General features: G+C 40.9%; 1 protein-coding gene across 1 annotated transcript; it reads right to left on the minus strand.

The window, feature by feature from the left end:
- Positions 1 to 792: 792 nt before the first annotated feature.
- On the minus strand, positions 793 to 27,373 carry bcas2 (BCAS2 pre-mRNA processing factor). Its single transcript, XM_034171969.1, has 7 exons — positions 27,214 to 27,373; positions 16,135 to 16,227; positions 10,105 to 10,175; positions 6,531 to 6,692; positions 6,393 to 6,443; positions 6,203 to 6,283; positions 793 to 1,000 (listed from the first exon to the last, which is right to left on the minus strand). Exons 1-7 carry the CDS (start codon positions 27,304 to 27,306, stop codon positions 874 to 876), a joined length of 678 nt encoding a protein of 225 aa, XP_034027860.1. The 5' UTR covers positions 27,307 to 27,373; the 3' UTR covers positions 793 to 873.
- Positions 27,374 to 27,574: the final 201 nt, after the last annotated feature.

Raw genomic sequence — 27,574 nt, forward strand, 5'->3', positions numbered from 1 at the left:
GTAATTTATTCCACCTTCAATTCAGCACTTTGTCACCACGACCTGAATGGTTAACTACCAAGGATGGTCTGAAATTACCCCCCCCCCAAAAAGTCTTTACCCTATGATCCACTGTGAACTTTGGTTTAGCTCTTGGTTTTTCTTCTTAAGATTTTAAGAGAGTGTTAGCTTTAGCAGCCTCCCTGTCCAATATCTAGGAAGCATGGTTCAAATTATTCTACATGAAGAACGGGCATTTTAAACATTTCAGCATTTCTCAGCACGTCCAAAACCAGCCGGCTCAGCTGAAACAAACGCTTTGCACTGCTATTTGTGCCAGTTTTCAGTGAGTACATGTAGAGCTTGGGGGGAGTCTGTGGTTGAGTTATTGGAGGATGTTAAAACTAACTGAAGCAGCTACACTGAAACATAATAGAGTCACATTCTAACTGGAATGTAGCAACAGTTTATTTTAAAACTTTAAGCAAACAGAATCAGTCCTCAAACAGAATCTGTGTGTAAATATCAGCAATTATACAAACAGCAAAACACTGACAGACAAACCTAAAAAAACAAAATAAAAAAAACAAAACAAAAACAAACCTCTAAATGAACCCGTCTGCATTCAGCTCTGAACAAGTTCTTCACAAGTTGACTGAAATCTATAAACAAGTCTTTCAAACATCTGATCCTTGACACAGACTGATCCTCCAAAAGGTTCTGCTGCCATTTTGAACAAAGAACGGTGCAGATGGTTGGCTTAAATCCAGGTCCGGCTCAGGACCAAGACAGCTTCAGGTGGATCCACAGCAACCCCACAGGGTGGCAAATGTTCAGGTGGAGTTCCCTTTTGGAAGGAGGGGGGGAAAAAAAAAAAAGCCTTCCAGATGGCTGTTAGAAGTCCTGTCTGATGTTCTCTTTGTTCTCCTCGCCCTGCTGCTGGCGGAGCTGAGCGATGTCGTTCTCTAGCTGCACGATGGCCCGCTCTATCTCGTAGTTCTTGCTCACCAGCGACACCCAGCTGTGGGAGGATGAGCAAAGTAAACCAGAAGGTTAAAAACACAGACATGCTCGTTCTCTGCTGCTGAAGAGCTGATCACAAACCACACCAAGACGAAGGATTACGTTTGTTCCAGTGATCTTCTTTCCGACAGCATTTCTCATAGCTAGAATACATTTATTTGTCCAAATGTACAAGTCCTGGAAAAAACTATGGATCACCACACATGGAAGATGTTCACTTGACTTTTTGAAATTCTGTTCACTACCTGGACATTCCTGCTCAGGATAACATGGATAATTAGGTCCCCCCCAGAATTAATGGCTGGGGGGAGATGATGATAATGATGATGTGGGAGGTGACCAGACAAATGAACAATCACACACAATGTATTGCCTCCTTTTTCAGCTGCCATATTTTCTGGACTATTAGTTTATTTGTTTTGTTTTGTTTTTTTAAACTTTTCACTGTTAACGCAACTTATATTTCAAAGCAACTTGCATGTCAAAAATGTAATGCATCATCATGTACAACCACAAGGTGGCAATGTTTACATGCCCGCCAAATGAACACTACCCCTGCACACTGATCTAAACGAAGAGGGGCGGGGCCTTACAGAACAGTTCTAATGTGTTTGCACTTTCTAGTACAGCCACAACAGGGGAGGAAGGCTAGGCTAGAGTACAGCTAACTGTAAAGTCATTTCAAAGCTTATTTATGCTTAGTGAAGCAGTCTGTGCACTCATAATGTTTTTATGTTTTCTCTGGACCCCTCCCCAATCGGACCGGGAGTGACATGTTTAGCCGCATGTTCTCCTTGAATTGCTGGCTGTCTGAGTGGTGTCCAAAAAATGAGGTGGGCTTCATAGATAATTGGCAAAGCTTCTGGGGAAAACCTGGTCTTGTTAGGAGAGACGGCATCCATCCCACTTTGGATGGAGCAGCTCTCATTTCTAGAAATCTGGCCAATTTTCTTAAATCCTCCAAACCGTGACTATCCAGGGTTGGGACCAGGAAGCAGAGTTGTAGTCTTACACACCTCTCTGCAGCTTCTCTCCCCCTGCCATCCCCTCATTACCCCATCCCCGTAGAGACGGTGCCTGCTCCCAGACCACCAATAACCAGCAAAAATCTATTTAAGCATAAAAATTCAAAAAGAAAAAATAATATAGCACCTTCAACTGCACCACAGACTAAAACAGTTAAATGTGGTCTATTAAACATTAGGTCTCTCTCTTCTAAGTCCCTGTTGGTAAATGATATAATAATTGATCAACATATTGATTTATTCTGCCTAACAGAAACCTGGTTACAGCAGGATGAATATGTTAGTTTAAATGAGTCAACACCCCCGAGTCACACTAACTGTCAGAATGCTCGTAGCACGGGCCGGGGTGGAGGATTAGCAGCAATCTTCCATTCCAGCTTATTAATTAATCCAAAACCCAGACAGAGCTTTAATTCATTTGAAAGCTTGTCTCTTAGTCTTGTCCATCCAAATTGGAAGTCCCAAAAAACAGTTTTATTTGTTATTATCTATCGTCCACCTGGTCGTTACTGTGAGTTTCTCTGTGAATTTTCAGACCTTTTGTCTGACTTAGTGCTTAGCTCAGATAAGATAATTATAGTGGGCGATTTTAACATCCACACAGATGCTGAGAATGACAGCCTCAACACTGCATTTCATCTATTATTAGACTCTATTGGCTTTGCTCAAAAAGTAAATGAGTCCACCCACCACTTTAATCATATCTTAGATCTTGTTCTGACTTATGGTATGGAAATAGAAGACTTAACAGTATTCCCTGAAAACTCCCTTCTGTCTGATCATTTCTTAATAACATTTACATTTACTCTGATGGACTACACAGCAGTGGGGAATAAGTTTCATTACACTAGAAGTCTTTCAGAAAGCGCTGTAACTAGGTTTAAGGATATGATTCCTTCTTTATGTTCTCTAATGCCATATACCAACACAGTGCAGAGTAGCTACCTAAACTCTGTAAGGGAGATAGAGTATCTCGTCAATAGTTTTACATCCTCATTGAAGACAACTTTGGATGCTGTAGCTCCTCTGAAAAAGAGAGCTTTAAATCAGAAGTGTCTGACTCCGTGGTATAACTCACAAACTCGTAGCTTAAAGCAGATAACCCTTAAGTTGGAGAGGAAATGGCGTCTCACTAATTTAGAAGATCTTCACTTAGCCTGGAAAAAGAGTCTGTTGCTCTATAAAAAAGCCCTCCGTAAAGCTAGGACATCTTTCTACTCATCACTAATTGAAGAAAATAAGAACAACCCCAGGTTTCTTTTCAGCACTGTAGCCAGGCTGACAAAGAGTCAGAGCTCTATTGAGCTGAGTATTCCATTAACTTTAACTAGTAATGACTTCATGACTTTCTTTGCTAACAAAATTTTAACTATTAGAGATAAAATTACTCATAACCATCCCAAAGACGTATCGTTATCTTTGGCTGCTTTCAGTGATGCCGGTATTTGGTTAGACTCTTTCTCTCCGATTGTTCTGTCTGAGTTATTCTCATTAGTTACTTCATCCAAACCATCAACATGTTTATTAGACCCCATTCCTACCAGGCTGCTCAAGGAAGCCCTACCATTATTTAATGCTTCGATCTTAAATATGATCAATCTATCTTTGTTAGTTGGCTATGTACCACAGGCTTTTAAGGTGGCAGTAATTAAACCATTACTTAAAAAGCCATCACTTGACCCAGCTATCTTAGCTAATTATAGGCCAATCTCCAACCTTCCTTTTCTCTCAAAAATTCTTGAAAGGGTAGTTGTAAAACAGCTAACTGATCATCTGCAGAGGAATGGTCTATTTGAAGAGTTTCAGTCAGGTTTTAGAATTCATCATAGTACAGAAACAGCATTAGTGAAGGTTACAAATGATCTTCTTATGGCCTCGGACAGTGGACTCATCTCTGTGCTTGTTCTGTTAGACCTCAGTGCTGCTTTTGATACTGTTGACCATAAAATTTTATTACAGAGATTAGAGCATGCCATAGGTATTAAAGGCACTGCGCTGCGGTGGTTTGAATCATATTTGTCTAATAGATTACAATTTGTTCATGTAAATGGGGAATCTTCTTCACAGACTAAAGTTAATTATGGAGTTCCACAAGGTTCTGTGCTAGGACCAATTTTATTCACTTTATACATGCTTCCCTTAGGCAGTATTATTAGACGGTATTGCTTAAATTTTCATTGTTACGCAGATGATACCCAGCTTTATCTATCCATGAAGCCAGAGGACACACACCAATTAGCTAAACTGCAGGATTGTCTTACAGACATAAAGACATGGATGACCTCTAATTTCCTGCTTTTAAACTCAGATAAAACTGAAGTTATTGTACTTGGCCCCACAAATCTTAGAAACATGGTGTCTAACCAGATCCTTACTCTGGATGGCATTACCCTGACCTCTAGTAATACTGTGAGAAATCTTGGAGTCATTTTTGATCAGGATATGTCATTCAAAGCGCATATTAAACAAATATGTAGGACTGCCTTTTTGCATTTACGCAATATCTCTAAAATCAGAAAGGTCTTGTCTCAGAGTGATGCTGAAAAACTAATTCATGCATTTATTTCCTCTAGGCTGGACTATTGTAATTCATTATTATCAGGTTGTCCTAAAAGTTCCCTAAAAAGCCTTCAGTTAATTCAAAATGCTGCAGCTAGAGTACTGACGGGGACTAGAAGGAGAGAGCATATCTCACCCATATTGGCCTCTCTTCATTGGCTTCCTGTTAATTCTAGAATAGAATTTAAAATTCTTCTTCTTACTTATAAGGTTTTGAATAATCAGGTCCCATCTTATCTTAGGGACCTCGTAGTACCATATCACCCCAATAGAGCGCTTCGCTCTCAGACTGCAGGCTTACTTGTAGTTCCTAGGGTTTGTAAGAGTAGAATGGGAGGCAGAGCCTTCAGCTTTCAGGCTCCTCTCCTGTGGAACCAGCTCCCAATTCAGATCAGGGAGACAGACACCCTCTCTACTTTTAAGATTAGGCTTAAAACTTTCCTTTTTGCTAAAGCTTATAGTTAGGGCTGGATCAGGTGACCCTGAACCATCCCTTAGTTATGCTGCTATAGACGTAGACTGCTGGGGGGTTCCCATGATGCACTGTTTCTTTCTCTTTTTGCTCTGTATGCACCACTCTGCATTTAATCATTAGTGATCGATCTCTGCTCCCCTCCACAGCATGTCTTTTTCCTGGTTCTCTCCCTCAGCCCCAACCAGTCCCAGCAGAAGACTGCCCCTCCCTGAGCCTGGTTCTGCTGGAGGTTTCTTCCTGTTAAAAGGGAGTTTTTCCTTCCCACTGTAGCCAAGTGCTTGCTCACAGGGGGTCGTTTTGACCGTTGGGGTTTTACATAATTATTGTATGGCCTTGCCTTACAATATAAAGCGCCTTGGGGCAACTGTTTGTTGTGATTTGGCGCTATATAAAAAAATTGATTGATTGATTGATTGATTGATTGATTATCTGTTCAGTGATAATCTGTTTACCCTGAGTTTTTCTTGCCTTGAACAACATATTAATTAGCCTGTTAGCTACTGCTCACTAATGCAGTGGTTGCTTTATGATGTACAAATCATTTCAACTTAGTTTCTTGTTGCATGAAGTGGCAACATCTAGTCTGGAAAACGTAGCGTTCTTCCAGAGCAGGTTTTGCATGTTGGGTGGTTTCCGACTCTCAATCATGGTTATCAGTGTGTTTGTGGGAGTGGGGAACATAAAATACTTCCATGATCCTTTGGTCATGATATGTTGTTCTGAGTGGGCAAAGCTAACTCACTGAACCATTAAGGACATCAGGTTTGTTTTTGTCACTCCCACCCTTGAGAGAAAGAAACTTTAGCAATTTTGGAGCTGTGGCATTTTAAGTCATGGTATCTCATGAAAAAAGAAAAAGGTCCATGCCGAGTGCTAATCAAGATTAGCATGCGATGTCTTTTTACTCTCTGGAAAAGTACACAGCTGTCATTAATTTATCCATTCGGCAGGCGGCAGAACGAAAGCCAACATTGTGATTGAAAGTCCGGCTCTCTCTCCACATCATGCTGCTGCTGTTAGTGACAGCAAAAAGTTAAGAGGAACAACAAATACCATACAAAACGTAAGTATACAATGAGCTGTTTGCAAAGAGGTTCTCCGTCCACGTAGAAAGACAAACAATTAGGTTTTCCAAACTTACTTTGACTCAAGCTCTCTGAGTTTGGCTCCTCCTGCCAACTGATCGTTCTTGCGCTGCCAGTTCAGATCCTGAATTTCCTTTCTAGAGGAGGGGAGAAAAAAGAAAAAAAAAAAAAAAGAGAAAAGTGAACTGGAAGTTTTATTTTAAATACCACATTTAAATCTTAAAAATCTTACAGTAAACTGTTCACCTGAATTTCTGAAGTTCCTTCTGAGCCGTCTCAATCATAAAGGCCAAGTTACTAAAATAGAATTGAGAGACATGTTTGCAGGATAAAAATAAATAAATAAATAAATTCATGGTGAGAAAACGTCCCATCAAGACATACTCATTGTAGACCTTCCAGGCGTTGGTTCCATACTGCGACATGAGCTCCAGGTTCTCAATGCGAACTGCTTGGTGCTCCAGCTGGGCCATGGAGTTATTGACACACTCCTGCCATGCTGTGATGTCATTCTTCTGGCCTGATGATGGTGCTGGCAGTTCATACCTCCACAAGAAAAAAAAAAGTAATAACACACTTTGTTCGTTCAGCTTATTAGAAACTTAAAAAAGAAAAAACAAAAAAAAAAAAAAAACCTTACACCTGCCTGATAAATTTTGTCTACTTAGAGTTCGGGGTCCTGGTGCTTCCTGTCTTACTGTACGGTCATGAGACTGGGACACTTATGAGTGACCGAAGGGAAGAAGTGGATGTCTTTGGGTACTGCTGGAATGATGATCAAACGAGCGCTTACCTACTGACACCCAGACAAGGAGCATCACAGAGCCAACACTCTGGCCATGTGGTGCGTTTCGCTGGGCACAATGCAGCATATAGAAAATAGCTGTTTGGCTAAAAAAGGGAGTAAAGCTCAAAATCGCTTTTCTTTCCATACGCACAAATGCACTGGCAACACTGTACATTCAATTCCAAATCAATACATGAATTTATAAAATTTGTTATTACTTTATAGAGCAGGCAGCCTGTCCAGGCTGACTCCTCTCACTTGTAAGAATCAGTGATTATGGAGTCATAGAGACAAGAACATCCTCTAGCTCACACAAAAACCATGTGTGGGTCTCCGAGATGCTGCCAGAAGGATGAAGGTGGGCCATCATATTACCCTTTTGGAGACCAGCTGACCTGCAGCAACCACAGAGACATCACACTCCTGTCCTTTCCAGGCAAACCATTGACCTGTATTTTACTCACCCGAGCTCTACCTGCCACACGCAGCAGACACCGCCAACAACAAGCTAGCTTTATACTTAATAGACCGACAACAGACCATATTTTGCACTCTGACTGCTAACAGAAAAGGCCATGGCGTTCAGGAAGGGACACCACCTTTACATTACAACATTCAATCTCAAAGCTGTCTTCGGCACTGTGGACCACAGATAACTATGGAACAAACTGAAGAACCTCAGTGCCCTATCAAAGATCACCACACTCTTTAAGCAACTGTACCACAGCACCAAGAGTTGTGTGCATGTGAGCGACGGAGTGGTTCAACATCAACAGTGGTGTAAGCAGTGTTGTAATGTAACGAATTAGAAATACTCTGTTACTGTACTAAAGTAGAATTTTGACGTATCTGTACTTTACTTCGTTATTTACATTTCTGGCAACTTTCACTTATACTCCACTACATTTCCTCAGTAAAATGCATACTTTTACTCCGATACATTTCCCTTAATCTTCTTTTTTACTACAATATAAAAGTAGAAGAAATTTGATTGGGCAATGCCTGTGGTGAAAGTCAGCCGAAGCGCAGCAGAGATACAGTCCTACACAGCTGGACCGCAGCGGCTTCCACCACCGCTGCATCAAGTGTCATGTCTGACATAAAACAAGTTTAAAAAACAAATAATATAAAAGATGTCTGGCTGAATCTGTGCCTCCACTGAGGAAGACTGTGGAGGGTGAAAACCATCTGCGCTTTGGACTCCAAACGCGCACACACACACACACTGAGGAAAATAAGTATTTGAACACCCTGTGATTTTGCAAGTTCTCCCACTTAGAAATCATGGAGGGGTCTGAAATTTTCATCTTAGGTGCATGTCCACTGTGAGAGACATAATCTTAAAACAAAAAAACAAAATCCGGAAATCACAATGTATGATTTTTTTTAATAATTTGTACGTTACTGCTGCAAATAAGTATTTGAACACCTGTGAAAATCAATGTTAATATTTGGTACAGTAGCCTTTGTTTTCAATTACAGATGTCAAACGTTTCCTGTAGTTTTTCACCAGGTTTGCACACACTGCAGCAGGGATCTTCTCCAAATCTTTCAGGTTTGGAGTTTCAGCTCCCTCCAAAGAAACACTATTGTCTGCATTTTGAGAGCCAAATTTTGTCAAGTAGTATTAACATGTTGCATAACTAGACAATCAGGTAACAGCTCAAAATTTTAAAATGTTTTTTTCAAAAAACCCAAATCAATAATGGATCCATCAGATGTAATTGAAATAATAAATTCTGAATCTTAAGAATTTTTCCTTAAATTTGGCACAACTGTGTAGCTATAAATGACTGTTCAATTTATTCAGTTTATATAGTGCCAAATCACAACAAAGCTGTTTCACAAGAGCTTGGCTGTTGTGTTTAACAGAAAAGTCTTTGTGGGTCTTCCAGGAAAAAGAATGGCAACTTTATTTACAGCTACATACATCTACCTATTGCTCACTCATCCCATCACCAACACCAACTGCTCCACCAGAGGCAGATCCAGCTTTGTATAGGGGCTGAGGCCCCCTCCTGGTTATCGAGACACAACACTGGCTTTATGTTTGTGTTGCTGTTTCACTCTCCTGCAAAAATAAAAACAAAACAAAAAAACACTAACCTTTTTATGTCATTATGGGGAGTTCCGAGTAGAATTTTGAGGGGAAAAAAAAAAAAAAAAAAAATGAATTTACTCCAATTTGGAATAAGGCTATAACACAACAAAATGTGGAAAAGTGAAGAGCTGTGAATAATTTCCAGATGCACTGTTCCTCAGTGTTGAGGACCCCAACAACTGGGAAAAGTTAAGGTGATGCCCATGTTTCACCTGGCTGGGACAGATCATTACTTTTGAGAAATGGGGATGGACCAGTTGCCTGCCTGGATGATTGCCATCCAGGACCCAAGCCAATCTGTGATCCAGTGGATGCAACAAGTGTCAATGGCACATGCTCCCAGACTTGGCTTTTTCCTCTCTCTCACCATGCTGCAAGTAGGTTTGACCCCTAACTTGCCCGGTATGACAGGTGACTTCTGGGGCTAAGCATAGCACCCTGAAGCAGAACGATTCCCGTTTCCATCGTCACAATCACCCTCCCCCCACCCCCAATATTTGGTTCACCCAATAGTATTGTGTGTTCCTTACAATGTTCTTCAAGTACCGCAAATATGAATCCACTAGTACTTAGTTTTAACACTAAAATTTTAGCCCAAGAACACAGAACCACCTCTAGTTGTCTTTTGTCTTTTTTTTTTGTCATGTCATTTCAACAGCAGTGTTTCTTTTAGATTCCCATTTCCTCCAGGAGCGTGGAAGGTTCACTTCAGTTCCTTTTCGCATCATTTTGACTCATCACAAGAGAAGTTTCACATCCACAAATCATGTGCTGACAAATGCAAAAACAAAACCACAACAAAGATAAAATGAGTTTTGGGGTTATCAAACAAAGGACAAGAACAATCTTGCCATTTGCACAACTGCTGTAGTGTGTACACGTTAGTCTAGGGCTTTCCTTTGTCACAGACTGTGGTTGGGGACCTTAAAAATGGCTCATAGCGCAGTTATTTTTTTTAGTCTGATGCTAAATTTTAAGCAGTGCTCTGTGAGTCTCAGATGGTGATTTTATCCAAAACGTTTTAGTACCACATGAAAGCGAGGCCCTGGTATCTGGGGTGCGGGCTTTACCTTTTCATGCTGAGAAGATCCATGGGCTGCCGCGCTGCCAACCTCTCAAATTCATTCCTCATAATTTCTGTCTGTGGGGTGACAAGAATGCAACATCAAAAAGACAAAATTAAATACCATGCAGAGCACCTGCACCTATGAGACATTTAGGAGTGGAATTGTTGGAGTTTGTTCATTCTCTGAATAAAAAGGAAACAATTATTACTACTTGATGTTACACTAAATGGAAAGAAAAAAAAATGCTACATGCTAATTCAGTGATTTCTTCCATTCAGGAACTGCAAAATGGCTCTCCCATCCCAAAATAGTGATTTCAAAAATGTCAAGTGTGATTAATTGTATGTCAAATTGTGACTAAAAGGGGATGTTTTAATTGATCTAACTGAAATAACATCATAAAAATCAGAGCATTTAAATTATTATTTTAACGGCGTTGTAAAAAATTTGACCAGGTTTACATAATGAGTCAGATTTATAACTGTACCCTGCAGATGTGCATGCTACCAATCTGTATTCCGTTTTTAATATTTGAATTTTTACAGTTGTGTATATATTGTGGGAAGTAACAATCAGAAGTTCAAAAGTTTGTAAACAGCTTAAATAATTAATTTTGATTCTAAAATCCATACACAAGTTTTTTTGGGGGGGTGGGGGGAGAGTACTTGTCATGGCTACAAACTTATACTTTACCATTTTATTTATACATTAATCTTGAGTTGAATTTCAGGATGAACATTCTTAAACTACAGTAAACCATGAGATGGTTCCTTCAAAGATCTTACATATGAATGCTTACTCAACTTTCAGGTTGTCAACACCTACAAGCTTGTCAAAGAATTTTTTGTCTGCATATCATACATAACATTTGTAAATTCAGATATTTTCATTTTGTACTTTTAAAGTCATCAATGTTGTCTGACCTGGCAGATGTACACTTGCGTCCCTGCACAGAGCTCCCCTACTCTCTGGTCTAATTATAATTTCATTTCAGGTCAGGTGTCTATTTTTACCCGAGGCCATCAAATATTGCCATTGGTATTGCGAAGGTTTTTCGTCTGTCGGTTTGCCTGTGCTCAGCATAAGTCCAGTCCTATTACTGCTAAGGCCTTCAAATTGAAGGGAACATTCTTGGGACACAGACCATGGACAAGTTCAAAGATTGCTAACCTTGACCTATTTTAAGATGTTAGTTACATTCTGTACCTAATTTTATGGCATGATTAAGCGGACGTTAGCGTAGTAGCGTCACATGTGAGAAAGTAGGATCTTAACTATAAATTATAAAGAACACAAGGCTCATACAGCTGAAGGTATTTAGCATTGTGTCATATTTTCAATTTATGCGTAGGATTTTTCCACACTATCTTATAGTCTATAAGTAAAGCAGTTTTTTGGGACTAAACAACAATTAGAATCCACTTTCACGGGTGCGCGACACATAGCTGCATTCTCATCTGTGACAGTCACTGACGACATGCAGAATGAACAAAATCACACACAAAACTAAGCTACTGTCCACTACAAATATTCACAGACCTACACATGTAGCCTATAGCCTAAGAGAGAAAAAATGCCAATGGCAGGCAGACAGAAAATCTGTCACTTACCACTGACGTCTTCATCAAAGCACAATGCGCCTACAGAGTGTTTTGCTGAAATCAGAATTATGAGTGTGCCAGCCATTTTGGCAGTATTGGTGAGTAAATGATAGATAACAGAAACATACGTTCTACTCTCTCCCATGGCAAACGTTCATGAAAACGTCGCAGAACTTCAAGAGAGAACCATGAGATATATGCAGCGGCGAACTTAGCAGTGAAGCACAATCATGCTTTAAGACGAAAATAAAATTAATTGATGATGATTGCATAACATACCATCATCTGTAGGGATGGGTATCGAGAACTGGTTCCTTTCGGGTATCGTTAAGAAATTTTTTGATCCACTGACATCAATAAGCTTTGTGCTTAATGATTCTGTTATCGGTCCTTCAGACTGGCCGTTGTTTTTGGGGGTGTTTGTCAGGAAAATGATAATTTCTCTACATTGATTACAGACCCCGCAGCGGGTCCGTAATCAACTTTTCTGCAGCGCGGCTTTGCTTTGAACCTTGAACCAATCAAAGCAGTGGTTCGCAGATTGAAGCAATGCTTCGATCTATTGCTTTGTTTATTCTTTGTTTCGCTTAATTTTCCCCCGCTAAAACCCTAAAGAGCATACATCTGTGAGTATTATTTACCTTTTCTATGTTAAACCGACCTGTTATGGTCTTCTGAAACAGTTGATAGATGTATTTTATAACTTAGTTACTTAGTGGCAGTAATTAAACCATTACTTAAAAAGCCATCACTTGACCCAGCTATCTTAGCTAATTATAGGCCAATCTCCAACCTTCCTTTTCTCTCAAAAATTCTTGAAAGGGTAGTTGTAAAACAGCTAACTGATCATCTGCAGAGGAATGGTCTATTTGAAGAGTTTCAGTCAGGTTTTAGAATTCATCATAGTACAGAAACAGCATTAGTGAAGGTTACAAATGATCTTCTTATGGCCTCAGACAGTGGACTCATCTCTGTGCTTGTTCTGTTAGACCTCAGTGCTGCTTTTGATACTGTTGAGCATAAAATTTTATTACAGAGATTAGAGCATGCCATAGGTATTAAAGGCACTGCGCGGCGGTGGTTTGAATCATATTTATCTAATAGATTACAATTTGTTCATGTAAATGGGGAGTCTTCTTCACAGACTAAGGTTAATTATGGAGTTCCACAAGGTTCTGTGCTAGGACCAATTTTATTCACTTTATACATGTTTCCCTTAGGCAGTATTATTAGACGGCATTCCTTAAATTTTCATTGTTACGCAGATGATACCCAGCTTTATCTATCCATGAAGCCAGAGGACACACACCAATTAGCTAAACTGCAGGACTGTCTTACAGACATAAAGACATGGATGACCTCTAATTTCCTGCTTTTAAACTCAGATAAAACTGAAGTTATTGTACTTGGCCCCACAAATCTTAGAAACATGGTGTCTAACCAGATCCTTACTCTGGATGGCATTACCCTGACCTCTAGTAATACTGTGAGAAATCTTGCAGTCATTTTTGATCAGGATATGTCATTCAATGCGCATATTAAACAAATATGTAGGACTGCTTTTTTGCATTGCGCAATATCTCTAAAATTAGAAAGGTCTTGTCTCAGAGTGATGCTGAAAAACTAATTCATGCATTTATTTCCTCTAGGCTGGACTATTGTAATTCATTATTATCAGGTTGTCCTAAAAGTTCCCAGAAAAACTTTCTGCCAAGCAAGAAACCTGCTGCATCCTAGTAAGAGCAGAATCCTACTGTAATGAATCTGAATAAGGAAAGTTGTTTTTTTCTCTCACCTAAATGGATGCTGCACTCACTCCAGTTTATCGTCTGGAATAGTCCCAGATTGCATTTCAGAGCTTCTAGAATTGAAACATTTTCGTGCAGGTGGTGTTGGGGTTAATTTTGGGTTTCAGCTTTTTTTGTTTTTCACCACTTTCATCCCTGAATATGTCAATCGTGAGTCACGTTTGTGCGGATTAAAGTTACTAACTGGGACTCCTGTCTTGTTGCGAAAAAGAAACGAGAATCGTCCTCCGTTCTGTTCACACAGCTCCAAACGTTGTGCGGCTCTCTGCTGAGTCAAGTTAGAACGAAAGAATCCAGTCTGAATTAATAACTTCAAAGTGAAACACCCTTTTTGTTTATTTTTATTTATGTCCAGACATCAAGGATACAGTGACCAATTTCATATTTATTTACTTTAAGATTCAATGAAATACATAGAAAACCTGTAAAACCTACTTTTAGTACAAAATTTGAGGTATCGATAAGGGAATCCATAAGGAATCGGATCGATAAGCAGAATCGATAATGGCATCGAGATCGATAAAATCTTATCAATACCCATCCCTAATCATCTGCATCTGGGTTTGTGACATCACATGGTAGCAGGGGGTGGTAATGGTAGAAAATATATATATTTTTCAAATATGCTTACATCCACTTCAGAGATTGTGCACTGTGTAATTTGGGAGATAGTTCATATAGGAAGTGGGTGTCTACCATGACAAAACCCACCCCACCCCATGCAAAAAAGAAAACTGCAATATATACTGTAATTTTAACATCTTTCGAAATATTAGAATGCAGTTGTTTTGACTTCATGATTAGTTTTGATGAATCCTGCATTGAACACAACATTCAAGTTTATGATATATAATGCTCCTGACTTGGTAGTACTTGTTTTAGAGAAGTCACAAAAGCTACGTAAGTACTGATATTATGTGATCATCAATTACACATGTAATTTCAAGTCACAGCATGGCAAGTTGTAGTAAATCAAGTGTCATGGCCAAGCCAAAAACAAGATATCAGGCTAACAGTGTGACTGAAATAAAACATTTGATAATGGTTTATGTTTTTAAAGTTTTTGATGAGCATGGCCTCCTCCTAAGTTCTGTTATTCACACAGTGTTACTGAAATAAAACCTTTGTGAAAGAATTGTGTTTATAAAGTTTTTGAAGAGCATGGACAAACTTTACACATAGCGGAATAGCCAGATAATTGAAAATAGACCATACTTTGTTACATTCAAGGGATGGGGGGTTATTTTCAAGATATAGGATTAATTTTGATGCCAAAATGCTGGTATTAATATTGTGAATCTTTTCCCAAGTGAATATATTGAAATTCTGACTTGTGATTTTACCACCTCCTGCTACACATGGCAACACTCTATAGTAATGGTTATGAGCAAAAGCATCAATGATTTGGTCACTGTCCAAGCCCGTGTCCTCCAAGGGTTAATTGCCAGTGCAGCAGGCTACTCTGTGTTGTTCGACGACTCCTACTCGCTCCCCTTGGGATATGAACTCACAATATCTGGCATGAGAGGTGGACGCTCTGACCAGTCAGCTAAAAACTTGGGCTCTGGCCTGTGTAGCCACAATATCCTTTGGTTGTTGGGGGAGTGAGTCCAATTTTTTTGGACACGTTACAGTGCCACATACAGGCCCTGCATATACACTACAGCATTTTCAAGCAGTTTCACTGGATGCGTGAGAACCAAGATATTTCTTGAATGGAACACATTTTGAAAATGACAAGACTGTATTCGGAAAGTTCAGTTTCAGTGTGGACAATGCCTTAAAAACATGGAATGAAATTAAATGAAGGGGGTGCAACAGCGCCCCCTAACGCTACCCCGGTAGGTCAATACATGATTATACAGGGGTCCACTTTCAAAAAAGTCCAGTCATATTGAAAAAGAGAAAAAAAAAAAAATCACTTTGTTTGATCATAAAGATTCCAATTACTGAACATTATGGAGTTTGGGAGTAAAAACAGCTATAATGGTGACAAAGATCAATTTCAGTTTATATGTTAAGCTAAAGCTGCTCCAATTTCGGTTTAAAAAAAGCTGCACATTATTGTCTGAATTAATAGGATGAATAAATGGAATAGACTTGACCGTGCTGAATGCTCAATCTCCAATGTAAAGCTGATGTTTGCTGGACTCTGACATATGTTGCCCCTTAATGTAATAACTAAGCATGGTGCAAACTATTCCTTTTTAAAACCGTATTTGGAGGTTTTAATCTTGATCGAGAACCAGGACTACAAAATGCACTTATTAGTATAGCATAGTTTCTTGTAAATAATCACTGTAATAATTATTGTAAATAAGTTTTTTTTTCTTAATGACTTACCTGGTTAAATAAAGGTTAAATCAAATTCTTACTTTATCCACAAATGTCTAAACTTGAGCAATTTGTAAAGTATAGTCTTCCCACCATTAACAAAGTAAATGCTAAAACACTTCACACTGATTTTCACCATAAGTATTACCCTGAGCTTTACAAGCATTCTGAGTAATTTGTAAATTGTTATATGAATTATTACTCCTTTTTCTTTTCTCAAAAGAAATGAAATGTCGATGATTCATACATGGAGAGTGGTTTTGGGGGGGGAGCAAGCCAGTGTTTCTCACCTCAAAAGTGGTGAAATCAGGCGTGGGCAGATAGCTCAAGTAATTCTTAGTTGGTCGGTATCTTCTGGTCTCCTCCTCCACCAGTGCTGCAGCCTGCCGGAGAAAAGAGAGAGTTTTTCCAAACAGAAAATCACTGCAGTTAAAAACATTCACCGTCTTCGGTTACCATGATTTCAAACAACTGGTAACAGATGTTTTGTCACCATCTGAAACATCACAAACAGGCTTCATAAGAGTGGCAACAAGTTATGTCGGCTAACAGCACTCTGTGATTCAACAATGGTAAAGAGATGGAAAGTAACTTGCATCCTGTTTCTAGTGACAAGTAACTGCTCCCCGAGCACCCAGTATTAAAACTAAGGCTGTAGTTCATTCATCTTCTTTCTCTTCTACTTTTAGCCCAGGAGCCAGTCATCAATTTTGACCTGAGTGGTACCACTGAAGGTGACAAAACGACACTTAGAATCCAGCCTCAGTGTACCATGGCCTACACAAAAATGTATGATAACCATCACAGGGTGGTAGCTGTAGCCAGCGAGGGGTCAATGAAGAATTATTGGTTGAAATAAAAGGATTAATAAATGGAATAGTTTTGACTGTGTTGAATGTTTGTTCTCCAAAGTAAAGGTCAAACAAGGTCGACGTCCATTGAATTCAATGACAGGTGTTATTTGTTACCCTGTAACGTGAAAACTAAACGTGATAGATGGTGCAAACTATTCCTTATTAGAACCCTATCAACCCCCCCCCCCCCCAAAAAAAAAAAATTTGCATAATTTTTTTTAAATTGGACCAACTTCAACTTTTGGCCACTGTACAAACTGAAACTGACTTTTGTCACCATTTTTGCCTTTTTAACTCCAGAACATTCCATCAAAGATGGTCCAAACTATACCTTTTTGGAATCGTTATGATCAGACAAATAACATGATATAGTTTTCAACATGATTGGAGCATTTTTAGATTTTAACTTCTGTATAATTCTTCACCGAGTGTGAAGCGTCCGGGATGAGAATCAGCACCTCCAAATCCGAGGCCATGGTTCTCGACCAGAAAAAGGTGGTTTGACCTCTTCAGGTCAGTGGAGTGTCCTTGCCTCAAGTGGAGGAGTTTAAGTATCTCGGGGTCTTGTTCACGAGTGAGGGACAGATGGAGCGTGAGATCGACAGACGGATCGGTGCAGCATCTGCAGTGATGTGGTCGCTGTATCGGACTGTCGTGGTGAAGAGAGAGCTGAGTAGGGGGGCAAAGCTCTCAATTTAACGATCGATCTACGTTCCGATCCTCACCTATGGTCATGAGATTTGGCTCATGACCGAAAGAACGAGATCGTGAGTACAAGCGGCCGAGATGAGTTTCCTCCGCAGGGTGGCTGGGCACTCCCTTAGAGATAGGGTGAGGAGCTCGGTCACTCGGGAGGAGCTCGGAGTCGAGCCGCTGCTCCTCCATGCCGAAAGGAGCCAGTTGAGGTGGCTCAGGCATCTTTTCCGGATGCCCCCTGGACGCCTCGTTGGAGAGGTGTTCCGGGCACGTCTCATCGGGAGGAGGCCCCGGGGAAGACCCAGGACATGCTGGAGGGACTACGTCTCTCAGCTGGCTTGGGAACGCCTTGGGGTTCCCCCAGAGGAGGTGGGGGAGGTGTGTGTGGATCGGGAGGTCTGGGCCGCTTTGCTTGAGCTGCTGCCCCCGCGACCGGAAAAGAAAATGGATGGATGGATATAATTCTTCACTGACCCCTAGCTGGCTACAGCTACCCTGGAATGGTTATCATACATTTTTGGTACACTCAGGCTGGATTCTATGTCGTTTAGTCACCTTGAGTGGTACCGAAAACCCGCTTGGCCTATGAACTATTTCAGCTGCTCTTGGAGTCAAACTACTTGATATATTTGCATCAATTTCTGGACATGATCAGTCAGTAGACAGCCTCAGGGACAGCTTAAATTCAACAATCATGGCAAGCATACTGGACACAATTGTTTCATGTACTGTGTAGAGAAAACTGGCAGTATTATGCCAAATATATCCCAGCATGCCTTAGTCCCAACCCCACATTCTGCTACTGATGTGGATGCCATGTTTGATAGGATGCCGACACTTATTCCGCTCTGTATGCTAACAAAACATCTAATATCTGCTAAAATCACAACCTGTCTTTTTGACTCGACACTGACTAAACTGCATAAGGATCTGTGGCCTACACTTGGACCACAAGATCATAGCGATATGAAAAGGCCCTTTTTTGTGGACTTTGTAAAGGTGTGTGACCAGGTTCCTCCGGGTTCCTGTGGGGGACGCTGCAGGTGTATAGGAAACCGGAACAGCGGTAGCACACGATATATAGTCTTTATACGACTAAATTGGGAGCTGTGTCCACATTCTCAGCATCACATCGGACTTGTTCCCAGTGAGTGTTTGACTCCGCCAGGGCTGCCCCTTGTCCCCAATCCTGTTCCTCATATTCATGGCTGGGATTTCAAGGCGCAGTAAGGGACTGAAGGTTGTCCAGTTCATTGACCTCAGAGTTGCATTTCTACTTTTTGCAAATTATGTAGTTCTGTTGGCTTCAATAGACACTAACCTCTGATGCACATTGAGCAGGTTTGAGGCCAAGTGTGAAACAAATGGGATGAGAATTAGCACCTTCAAAATCTGAAACCATGGCCCTCTTTCAGAAAAAGGTAAACTGTGCCATCTGGACAACTGGCTAAAACTAGATTGCGGGTACAAGCAACGCATTGGGTTTCCTCAGGAGGGTGGTCGGGGTTTCCCTTAGAGATAGGATGAGAAGCTCAGTCATTTGTGGGGAACTCGGAGTAGAGCTGCTGCTCCTTTGTGTTGAAAGGAGCCAGCTGAGGTGGTTCAGGCATCTGGTAAGGACGCCTCCTGGGTGCCTCCCTAGGGAGGTGTTCTAGGCACGTCCAGCTGGGAGGAGACCCTGGGGAAGACCCAGGACTAGGTGGAAAGATTATATCTCCACACTGGCCTGGGAATGCCTAAGGATACCCCACTCAGTGGTGGTTAATGTGGCCCAGGAAAGGGAAGTCTGGGGTCTCCTACTGGAGCTGTTGCCCCCACGATCTGAGCCTGGATAAGTGGTTGAAGATGAGTGTGTGTCCCCTCTGGTTCAGGGGAGAGTTAGTGCACCAAGTGGAGGAGTTTAAACATCTTAGGGTCTTGTTCATGAGTAGGGATGGGTATTGATAAGATTTTATCAATGCCACTATCGATTCCACTTATCGATCCCCTTATTGATGCCTCCTGTAAAGCCGACATAAAGTAGGCTTTATAGGTTTTCTATGTCAACATTTTATTGAGTCTTAAATTAATTAAATATGAAATTGGTCACTGGATCCTTGATCTCGGGATATAAATACAAACAAAACCGGTAGTTTTTGTCAAAAGTATTTACTTTCAGATATTAATGGCACAAATGTAACTCCATAAATAGCCTCTGAGCTGAGCTCAGCCAGCTGCCCTGCATGTCAGGATGTAATTCATAAAACATAGATGACGCCTCATTTTGGGGGAAAAAAAATGTTTTGGTTTGTTGTCTATATTACAGCGTTTGGAAAGAGGTGTCAACTGATTTAAAACAGTGATTCGCTTTGAAGTTATTAATTCCAACCAGACTATCTTTCTGATTTGATTCTGCAGAGAACGGTGCAGCATTTGAAGCGGCACAAATGAAACAGAGGATGATTCTCATTTCTTGCCCGCAGCAAGGCAAGAGTCACAGTTACTGACTTTAATCTACACAAAAGTGACTCACAATTGACATATTTTAATGGTGGAGTGGACTTGCCGCTTCTGAAAAGCAGTGAAGCAGAGAACCAATGACAGCGGGTCAGAGCACTTCTTCCTTGGTTCAAGCTTCAAGCAGAGCCGTGCTGCAGAAGCGGGTGATTACAGACCTACTGCAGGTCTGCAATCAATGTAGCGAAATGATAGTTTTCCTGATAAACACCCTTAAAAACAATGGCCGCTCTGAAGGACCGATAAGGGAATCGTTAAGCAAAAAGACTATCGATGTCGGTGGATCGAATAATTTCTTAACAATTTGGGAAAAGAACCGGTTCTCGGTACACATCCCTATTCGTGGGCATAAGTTGTAAATTAAGTGAACCAAAGTCAATGAATATTCTGCTTAACAGTTATGCCTCTTGCCCGTCCCCAAACACATAAGGAGCATCTTTTGTTTCAGGCAGAGATTGATGTCTCTCCATTAATCAAGTCGAGGACCTTTTATTTAAAGCAAAGTGTTCTACTATGAATTGGGTGGACACAAATGAGATCAGGGCCACCCGTTACAACTTGCAACAGGCTTTTGCCTCTCACCAGATTCCACAACTTCAAGCTCCCTCTCAAACCCACTAAAATTAACTATGAGTTTTAAACTGTATTATTAATCTCTATATGCATCTGAGGTTGATGCAGATATACAGTGTATGTAAAAGTTTGGGCACTGCTGATGATTTCCATGATTTTCCTTTATAAATCATTGGTTGTTTGGTTCAGCAATTTCAGTTAAATATATCATATAGCAGACAAATAGTGATACAATATTTGAGAATGAAACGAAGTTTATAGGATTTACAGAAAGTTGTTGCAATAATTCTTTAAAAAAAAATAGGCAGGTGCATAAATTTGGGCACCCCAACAGGATGGGGGGAAAAAAAAAAAAAACAAAAAAAAAAAAAAAAAAAAAAAAAAAAAAAAAAAATCAATATTAGTAGATCCTCCTTTTGCCGAAATAACAGCCTCTAACACTTCCTATAGCTTCCAATGAGAGTCTGGATTCTGGTTGAAGGTATTTTGGACCATTCTTTACAAACATCTCAGGTTGTTGGTTTTTGAGCATAGAGAGCCCGCTTAAAATCACACCACAGATTTTCAATAATATTCAGGTCTGGGGACTGAGATGGCCATTCCAGAATGTTGTACTTGTTCCTCTGCATGAATGCCTTAGTAGATTTTGAGCAGTGTTTATGGTCGTCTTGTTGAAAGACCCAGCCCCAGCACAACTTCAACTTTGTCACTGATTCATGAACATTGTTCTCAAGAATCTGCTGATATTGACTGGAATCCATGTGACCCTCAACTTTAACAAGATTCCCAGTACCTGCACTGGCCACACAGCATGATGGAACCACCTCCAAATTTTACTGTAGGTCACAAGCATTTTTCTTGGAATGGTGTGTTCTTTTTCTGCCATGCATACCGCCCCTTATGTCCAAACAACGCAATTTCATTTCCAGTTTTCATCAGTCCACAGCACCTTATTCGAAAATGAAACTGGCTTGTCCAAATGTGCTTAGCATACCTCAAGTGACTGTTTGTGACATGTACGGGTGATTCTTAGACTCGGGCACTTATGTCCTTTGATCATATTGTATGGAAAAACAGAAAAAAGGGGAAATTCACACTTTTATAGTTATCTTACAATGAAAGTGTGTTAAGAAATTTGTTCTAGTAGTCTATGATGACTTTTCATCTTTTTTCAGCATCATTATATGCAAATATTGCTGTTTTTGTGCTTGTCCCACACCCAGACTTTTGATCTTCAATGATAAAAATGAATGGTTAAAGAAACGTTTTTCTAATGTTTTAAAATATCTCTGAATAAAATATCAGTAAAATAATCAAAACATAATTGGGGTATTCAATGTCATACAACGGTTGTGATTTTTTTTTAAACAAATGTAGTTGTCCCACACTATTGCCGTAATTTCCACCACAACACTGTAATGTCCCTAAACAGTTTGTATGAAAGATTGTTTGGGTAGTTTCTATGGAGATAAACAGTGACATCAGAGCACATGTATATAGCGCCAAATCACAACAAACAGTTGCCCCATGGCGCTTTATATTGTAAGGCAATGGTGTGGTGGAAATTACATTTACAAGGCCAATAGTGCCCGTAGTTAAAGAATCACCCGTACACAGAAAAGGCTTCCTCTGCATTACAGCATCTCTTTGTGCAAAGTGCGCTGTATAGTTGAATGATGCACAGAGACACTATCTGAAACAAGATCATGTTGTAGGTCTTTGGAGCAGGTCTGTGGGTTGCCTATAACTGTTCTCACCATCCTTCGATTCAGCTTATCAGAGTTTTCTTGGCCTGCCACTTCGGGCCTTAACTAGTACTGTGCCTGTGGACTTCCATTTCCTCACCATGTTCTTCACAGTGGAAACTGACAGCTGAAATTTCATTTGCAAATGGCCCCCTTTCTCATGATTGGATTCACCTGTGTACGAGGTCTATTAGGTAATAAACTGACCCTTTTATTTTTTTTTAACTATATGGATTTGAATGACGTGCGATTACACCAATCATGCTTGAACCCTCGTGCGCATGCGTGAGTTTTTTCACGGCGTGTCTGGTGACGTCATTCCCTGTGGGCAGGCCTCTGAGTGAGATGGGTCCGCCCTCTCGGCTGAATTCCTTTGTTTCACACGCTGCTCGAGACCGGCGCGCAGTGCTTTATCAAATCTTTTCTGGACCTGTGAGGAATATCCGAGTGGACACTATTCGAGAAATCAAGCTGGTTTTCGGTGAAAAGTTTAACGGCTGATGAGAGATTATGGGGTGTTTGTCGCTGTAAGGACTTCCCACAGAGCAGGACATCGTGCAGCGCTTCCGGGCGCCGTCGTCGGCCCGTTTCGACCTGAAAACATTCTAATTAAGGCTTAATTCACCCAGGACGTTGTGAGAGAACAGAGAAGATTCAGAAGAGGCCGGCATGAGGACTTTATGCGGACATTCCACTGTTTAAGGACATTTGTAATGAAAGAAGTGCGCGCAAATTCGCTGAGTCGCTTCCCGTGACGACTCAGTGAATCTGTGTGCGCCGCGACAGGAAAAACCACCTCCGTGTTGAAAACCATTTGTAAATTCAGGCGGCTTTTGATGGCTTTCAACAAGTGAGTAACTGAGAAATTGTTTAACAGCTGGGCATGTTCCAACTTGCCTGTTAGGTTTTCAACACGGAGGTGTTTTTCCTGTCGCGACCCCCCCGCGGTCGGGTCCGGCCCGACATGCGACTCTGCCCGCACGTTCTTTCATTACAAAATGTCCGTTAACAATGGAATGTCCGAATAAACTCCTCATGCCAACTTCTTCTGAAAGTTCTCTGTTCTCTGACAACTTCCTGGGTCAACAGAGCCTGAAATGTGGAAGTTTTCAACTTGAAACGGCGAGATGCTGCCGCCTCGAAGCGCAGATCGCCGTCAGGCGCCGTGGGCCGTCCTTAAAGTGCCACTACCAGACCAAAATCTCTCATCAGCCGTTAAAATTTTTACAGAAAACCAGCTGAATTTACCGAATGGTGTCCACTCAGCTGTGCCTTACAGCTTTGAAAAAATTTTGATCAAACAAAGCAGCAGTCTCTGAGCCATTCCTAAACAATGAAAAAAACGATGAGAGGGTGGGCGACTCCTCACTCAAAGACTGCCCACAGGCGAATGATGTAACCGACAGGCGTGAAAAAACTCTTGCATGCCCACGAGGGTTCAAGCATGTCTGATGTAATCACACGTGATTCAAATCCATATGGTTTTTGAAAAAAAATAATAAAGTCGGATACTTTTCTAATAGACCTCGTATTACCAAACCAATTTTGTGTTCCAATTATTAGTGCTAAATGTGTTCATCATTTTGTGGCGTTTGTTAATTTGCTATCTCCACACTTTATTTTATTAAGATGGAAGTCTTAATAACCTTCCCATTCCTGATGGATCAGAATCATTCATTTTTTCAAGGCTGAGAAGACTTTGTGCACTATAAAAGGGTCACTCACCAAATTTGGCAAAACCTGGGGTTCTTTCTTTGTACATGCTGAGAGTTTGGTGTTTGCTGCTTTCCCAGACTAACTTTTTGATATTTCTTTTTCCTAATGTGGGCCTTACTTAAAGTGCATATCATTTTTCTCAACATTAAGCCAGATTAGTTTCATTTGCCTAGACTCTTTAGTTACTATGCTATTTACATCTCAAACTTTTTTAACAAACAACTTGTATTGTCGCTAACGTGAATGTGAAGTTATCCTTTGTTTGCAGTGTTTGTCCGTGACACCTGCATCAATCCGTGAGCTCTAGGATATATATATATATATATATATACATATATATATCTATATATATATATATATATACACACACTCAACAAAAATATAAACGCAACACTTTTGGTTTTGCTCCCATTTTGTATGAGATGAACTCAAAGATCTAAAACTTTTTCCACATACACAATATCACCATTTCCCTCAAATATTGTTCACAAACCAGTCTAAATCTGTGATAGTGAGCACTTCTCCTTTGCTGAGATAATCCATCCCACCTCACAGGTGTGCCATACCAAGATGCTGATTAGACACCATGATTAGTGCACAGGTGTGCTTAGACTGTCCACAATAGAAGGCCACTCTGAAAGGTGCAGTTTTATCACACAGCACAATGCCACAGATGTCGCAAGATTTGAGGGAGCGTGCAATTGGCATGCTGACAGCAGGAATGTCAACCAGAGCTGTTGCTCGTGTATTGAATGTTCATTTCTCTACCATAAGCCGTCTCCAAAGGCGTTTCAGAGAATTTGGCAGTACATCCAACCAGCCTCACAACCGCAGACCACGTGTAACCACACCAGCCCAGGACCTCCACATCCAGCATGTTCACCTCCAAGATCGTCTGAGACCAGCCACTCGGACAGCTGCTGAAACAATCGGTTTGCATAACCAAAGAATTTCTGCACAAACTGTCAGAAATCATCTCAGGGAAGCTCATCTGCATGCTCGTCGTCCTCATCGGGGTCTCGACCTGACTCCAGTTTGTTCGACTTGAGTGGGCAAATGCTCACATTCGCTGGCGTTTGGCACGTTGGAGAGGTGTTCTCTTCACGGATGAATCCGGTTCACACTGTTCAGGGCAGATGGCAGACAGCATGTGTGGCGTCGTGTGGGTGAGCGGTTTTCTGATGTCATTGTTGTGGATGGAGTGGCCCATGGTGGTGGTGGGGTTATGGTATGGGCAGGCGTCTGTTATGGACGAAGAAACACAGGTGCATTTTATGATGGCATTTTGAATGCACAGAGATACCGTGATGAGATCCTGAGGCCCACTGTTGTGCCATACATCCAAGAACATCACCTCATGTTGCAGCAGGATAATGCACGGCCCCATGTTGCAAGGATTTGTACACAATTCTTGGAGCTGAAATGTCCCAGTTCTTGCATGGCTGGCATACTCACCGAACATGTCACCCATGAGCATGTTTGGGATGCTCTGGACCGGCGTATACAACAGCGTGTACCAGTTCCTGCCCAATATCCAGCAACTTCGCACAGCCATTGAAGAGGAGTGGACCAACATTCCACAGGCCACAATTTACAACCTGATCAACTCTATGCGATGGAGATGTGTTTCACTGCATGAGGCAAATGGTGGTCACACCAGATACTGACTGGTATCCCCCCCCAATAAAACAAAACTGCACCTTTCAGAGTGGCCTTTTATTGTGGACAGTCTAAGGCACACCTGTGCACTAATCATGGTGTCTAATCAGCATCTTGATATGGCACACCTGTGAGGTGGGATGGATTATCTCAGCAAGGAGAAGTGCTCACTATCACAGATTTAGACTGGTTTGTGAACAATATTTGAGGGAAATGGTGATATTGTGTATGTGGAAAAAGTTTTAGATCTTTGAGTTCATCTCAGACAAAATGGGAGCAAACCAAAAGTGTTGCGTTTATATTTTTGTTGAGTGTATATATATATATATATATATATAGTCACCCTGCCCAGTTCCGGATCATGCTGTAGTATTAATCTGCCGTTCTCGTAATCAGCATGAATAAGCTAATACTTGGTACCAATGGAAACATGATGTTTTGTCTACAAACGACCACAAGCTCGACCAGATCCAGCCATCCTTCTGATCAGCAGAGGTGTCTGTGGTGTGCGCACTTTTTCTCACTCACTCATTCCTGCAAGTTTTAAGTAATGATCTCTAAAATGTTACAAAGGTAAGTTAGCCGTTCGGTTGTTTTTGGTTCTAGAGTGGGAAAATACTTACTTACTTGGGTAGAAATGTCAGTGTGTTATGTCTTGCTGTTTAATTGCTGCACGCATTTATCTCCGACGTGGAAATTTGCCGGTTGTGGATCACTGAAGCAGCAGCCTCGTGTCAGTACTTGTGAGCCTTGTGTACTTTGGGGGTCATCTCAAAATCACGAATGGGATGAATGTGGGGGCTGTTACTTTTTTAATTCAGGAGAAATCTCACCTCCACACTTCATTTTTTGCTCGTAAAAACGTATAACAGTGCCTTTCAAAACTAAGTGAATTCTCATTTAAATAAGTATAATTTATGTCATTTTTTTGTTCAAAACACATTCTTGGGCACAGTGTGTATCATTCTGCATTAGAAGGGCTCCAGCCAGATACCAGAAATGCCCCCAAAGTGACACAGAGTGTCGTGATCCAGAACTGAGCAAAGTGATCCATTTCCGGCAAATATTTGCACCACACATAATGTGGCCTCACACTTTAAGTAGAAGGGCTACCCCATCCTGACTTCTTCAGCTAGATAACATCCAAATACCCAATAAAGGATATTCAGTTGCAGTATAGCGGGAGTTAAAGGTGATCCGAAACTGGGCAACCGTCTGTATATTTATATATATATATATTATATATATATATATATACCATACACACACACACACATATATACACACCCCAATCAAATAAGTCTAGACACAATTCCCTCGTTCCCTGCAGTAGTTTTATGTCTGATGGTTCACCCGGTTCGTCCTCGAACAGGGGCGTCACATGGAGCCCGATGGTGTGCCTGCTTCCTCCATCCAGATAAATATAGAACCTATTGAACCGTAGAGGCCCTGAAATATAACTGTCACAAAGTATCCATAAATAAAAAAGCGGTTAGTCCTCAATTGGCAAATGCTACATTAGCTTTTTATTAAAGGAGAATTACATGATTTTATCAACTGTAGCGGGACTAGCTTGCAAGCTATGTTAGACAAACTCGCTCTGCGATAAAGAAAAAAATTATTAACTTACCGCTTCTCTTACACCTGCTGCATCATAACCTTGGTCAAAATATGGCAGAGCATCAACGAACACGTCACCAGCTACTGAAGCCGTCCCGGCCATGTTTTTAAAAGTTTTCTTGACAGTAGATAGTTTCCCTCTCAGGTTCAGTAATACTTCTCTATGGTGTTTCTTCTTCTGCTGCTGCTGCTGCTCATGGAAATATAGACCTAGATTGGACGTGCGCGCCTCAATCAGGACCGGAAGGTGCCATTACTAAGGGTGGAGATGTGCAGATCACTTTTTTTTTTGCACTAGCGTCGCTATTTCTTAACGGATTTAATAAATGTAGGCTTGTTTTAAAGCCATTTGAAAGCTCTTCCAATGAACC

This window comes from Thalassophryne amazonica, chromosome 6 (genome assembly GCF_902500255.1).
Source record: "Thalassophryne amazonica chromosome 6, fThaAma1.1, whole genome shotgun sequence".
Lineage (NCBI taxonomy): Eukaryota > Metazoa > Chordata > Actinopteri > Batrachoidiformes > Batrachoididae > Thalassophryne > Thalassophryne amazonica.

What these genes read in the sequence shown, in the direction of transcription:
- bcas2 (XM_034171969.1), bottom strand. Translation starts at nt 27,306, where the DNA reads ATGGCCGGGACGGCTTCAGTAGCTGGTGACGTGTTCGTTGATGCTCTG. An exon ending in GATCTTCTCAGCATGAAAAG is followed by an intron (nt 6,693 to 10,104) that starts GTAAAGCCCGCA and finishes TTTCTTGTGGAG; the next exon opens with GTATGAACTGCCAGCACCAT. An exon ending in AAGGAACTTCAGAAATTCAG is followed by an intron (nt 6,284 to 6,392) that starts GTGAACAGTTTA and finishes CCCCTCCTCTAG; the next exon opens with AAAGGAAATTCAGGATCTGA.